At 34.7% G+C, this 2,500-nt stretch overlaps 1 protein-coding gene across 1 annotated transcript in view; it reads right to left on the minus strand.

Annotated features, from left to right (window-relative positions):
* Positions 1-2,500, minus strand: part of LOC122804723 (dipeptidyl peptidase 4-like) — a 1,230,541-nt gene that overhangs the window by 690,757 nt on the left and 537,284 nt on the right. Inside the window, exon 10 of the mRNA XM_044074775.1 lies at positions 677-774. Coding sequence (XP_043930710.1) covers positions 677-774 — 98 coding nt within the window. The remainder of the gene's footprint in view (positions 1-676; positions 775-2,500) is intronic.

Here is a 2,500-nt window from a genome sequence, read left to right on the forward strand (position 1 = left end):
AAATAATGTTTAGATGCAAAGTAAAAACATGTTTGACATATAAGATGGTATCCATATGGGCCTCTGTGATAGGTTGTGTTTCTAAAATTATTCAGCACTACATTAGTGCCTATAAAGGGAAGTTCAATTTTAAGTTACACTGACATTAAGTCTTATGTTAGCATGAGAAATATCAACACATACCATTTAACAGGGGTAAAATAATTTTCTGTAGTAATTATGTTTTGCAGTGCTTACAACTTTCTGCAGATCGCATTCCAGCCTAAAGTGATGATAGAAAAAGTAAATAAATACATATTTGGAGGAAGGGAGACTGGTGAAAAAAGTAAATAGTACTGGTCCCCATATGTGGAGTATGATTTTCCAAGAGAGAGACCCATAACTTCCATCTCTGCCCTTCCAAAGGATGTACAGATTATACACCCTCAGAAACTTGTTTCCAGAACTCCAGTACTGCTTATGGTTAACAATGCCTTGGAAAGTCTGCCTTTGTGAAATGGACTTGTAGCAGTAAAAAATGAATGGCCAACATGATTAGGTATATTTTGTATAGCATTATGCCTTAAATATATCGCTTCTGCTTTAATTTCATAACTTTTTTGTAGCCAGGATTTATAAACTTACTTTATAGACATAATATAAAATCAAAATGAGGCCTGTAGGTGTTTAGACTCACCTTGCTTTAACATCATCTGGAGGTTCCACAACAACATGCGTTGCAGGACTTGCCACAGCGACAATAAACAGCTTCACTCTTGGATTTGTTGTTCCAGACTTAAAAAAAATTTGAAACATATTAAGTGCAGCTGTCAGACTTCCCACTGCTCCAACACACAAAAACCTGAACCTCAAAATACAGTTTAGACAAATTTTCTCAGTCCAAATGTTCAAAAACCTAGCAAATGATTTACACAGTTGTACAATAAATAAACTCTTTATAAGGGATAGCATAATTCCAGCCATATACATTAAAAATATACACAAATTGAACCTCTTAATAATAAAAACTAAAACAAATAGTATAAATACCTCAGCTGTTGCAGTTCGTGAAAGACCCATTCATACCAGAAATAAAACTGCAATCCTTCCAAAAAACATTGTTAGTTATCACTTAGATCAAAATGTCTTTTTTATGTTGCTTAAATTAAAATGCACTCAGGCAGTATGACAAATAGTATTTAAAATAAAATCGGTAGGAATTTGCAGTGAAGCATCCTGCTAACAGGTGCTTTACCTATGATAATTTAGATGAGTTTAAGGTCACTAAGATGCATTTCATTAATTTTTGTAGAAGCAGAGTGACTCTTGAAATTTTTACTCAAGAATCTCATCTTTGTGTTGTTAAACCAGCTAATAAAGCATGAACAACAGTCCTAGGATATCAAAATGACAGACTAATGTACTGTGTAACTCCATGTGCTTATTTGTGTGTTTGTATATTTGTGTGTGTGTTTGTGTGAGTATGTGTATGCACATAGGTCCATAGGTAGGTACTAGGCTATTGGCCCTAGGGCCTATATAAGCCTAGCCAAAAAGGTACCCTGGCTTTCGCCACCTAACAAAATTATTTTCCTGTGCCCCTGTCGAGCAGAGCCACAGAAGTGATCCCTGGGGTGAATTTCCTATTTCCATGTGATAATACCAATGCAAACACAGCCAAACAAATCTTGCAGGCATATCTGGAATATATCTATAGAACAGAAAGAATAAAATGTAACAATTTAATATAATACATTACAAATAAGCATACAACATACCATAATAAGTAGTACAGTAAAGCACATATATCATAACTATAGTAACACAAGGACTGCAAAGTTCTGCTATGATATTACAGAATAGGGCAACTTCACATGCTACCAACAGTGGACAAAGATAGAAAAATACACAGACCATGAAGAAAACTTTGATTATCAGCAGTGTGGCTAATCGATGCAGGTGTTTGAGTGCAAAATGATACGAGTGTCCAACACAGTGTACTTGTATAAACATTAAACAGAGGCTTTGAACAATGTCCCACGTGTATAAACAGTAGTGTGCACATTTTCTGTAACATTGCTATGAAACAAAGCCAACAGTCAGAAACAGAAAAAAATTAGTGTGGATAAAAATGTCTACCAGCCACCTTACCAAATGCATGTTAATTAATGTCATTATGGAACATTCTTCTGCAAATGAATGAGAGAGAAAAATAGAGGGAGACATATGTATATGTATATATATATATATATATAGAGAGAGAGAGAGAGAGAGAGAGAGATTCAGAAGTAAAAGAAATAAACTAGATAATATACGTATGTGGATTGCAAAATGTTTGTTAAAGCTTTATTTCTACATGCGTATGCATATCTGCATGCATTTGTGCCTTGCAAACCATATTTAACATGCTAAGCAATGTGTATTTACAGAGGCAATACAAGAGAAGTTCTGCACAGAACACAGACATTGGTCAAGCAGTTAGCACAGAGGATTAAGGGGCTGTTAACAATTTGCTTCTTCT

The sequence above is a fragment of the Protopterus annectens genome, chromosome 6.part0, assembly GCF_019279795.1.
Source record: "Protopterus annectens isolate FY-2018-M chromosome 6.part0, PAN1.0, whole genome shotgun sequence".
NCBI classification, from domain to species: Eukaryota; Metazoa; Chordata; order Ceratodontiformes; family Protopteridae; genus Protopterus; species Protopterus annectens.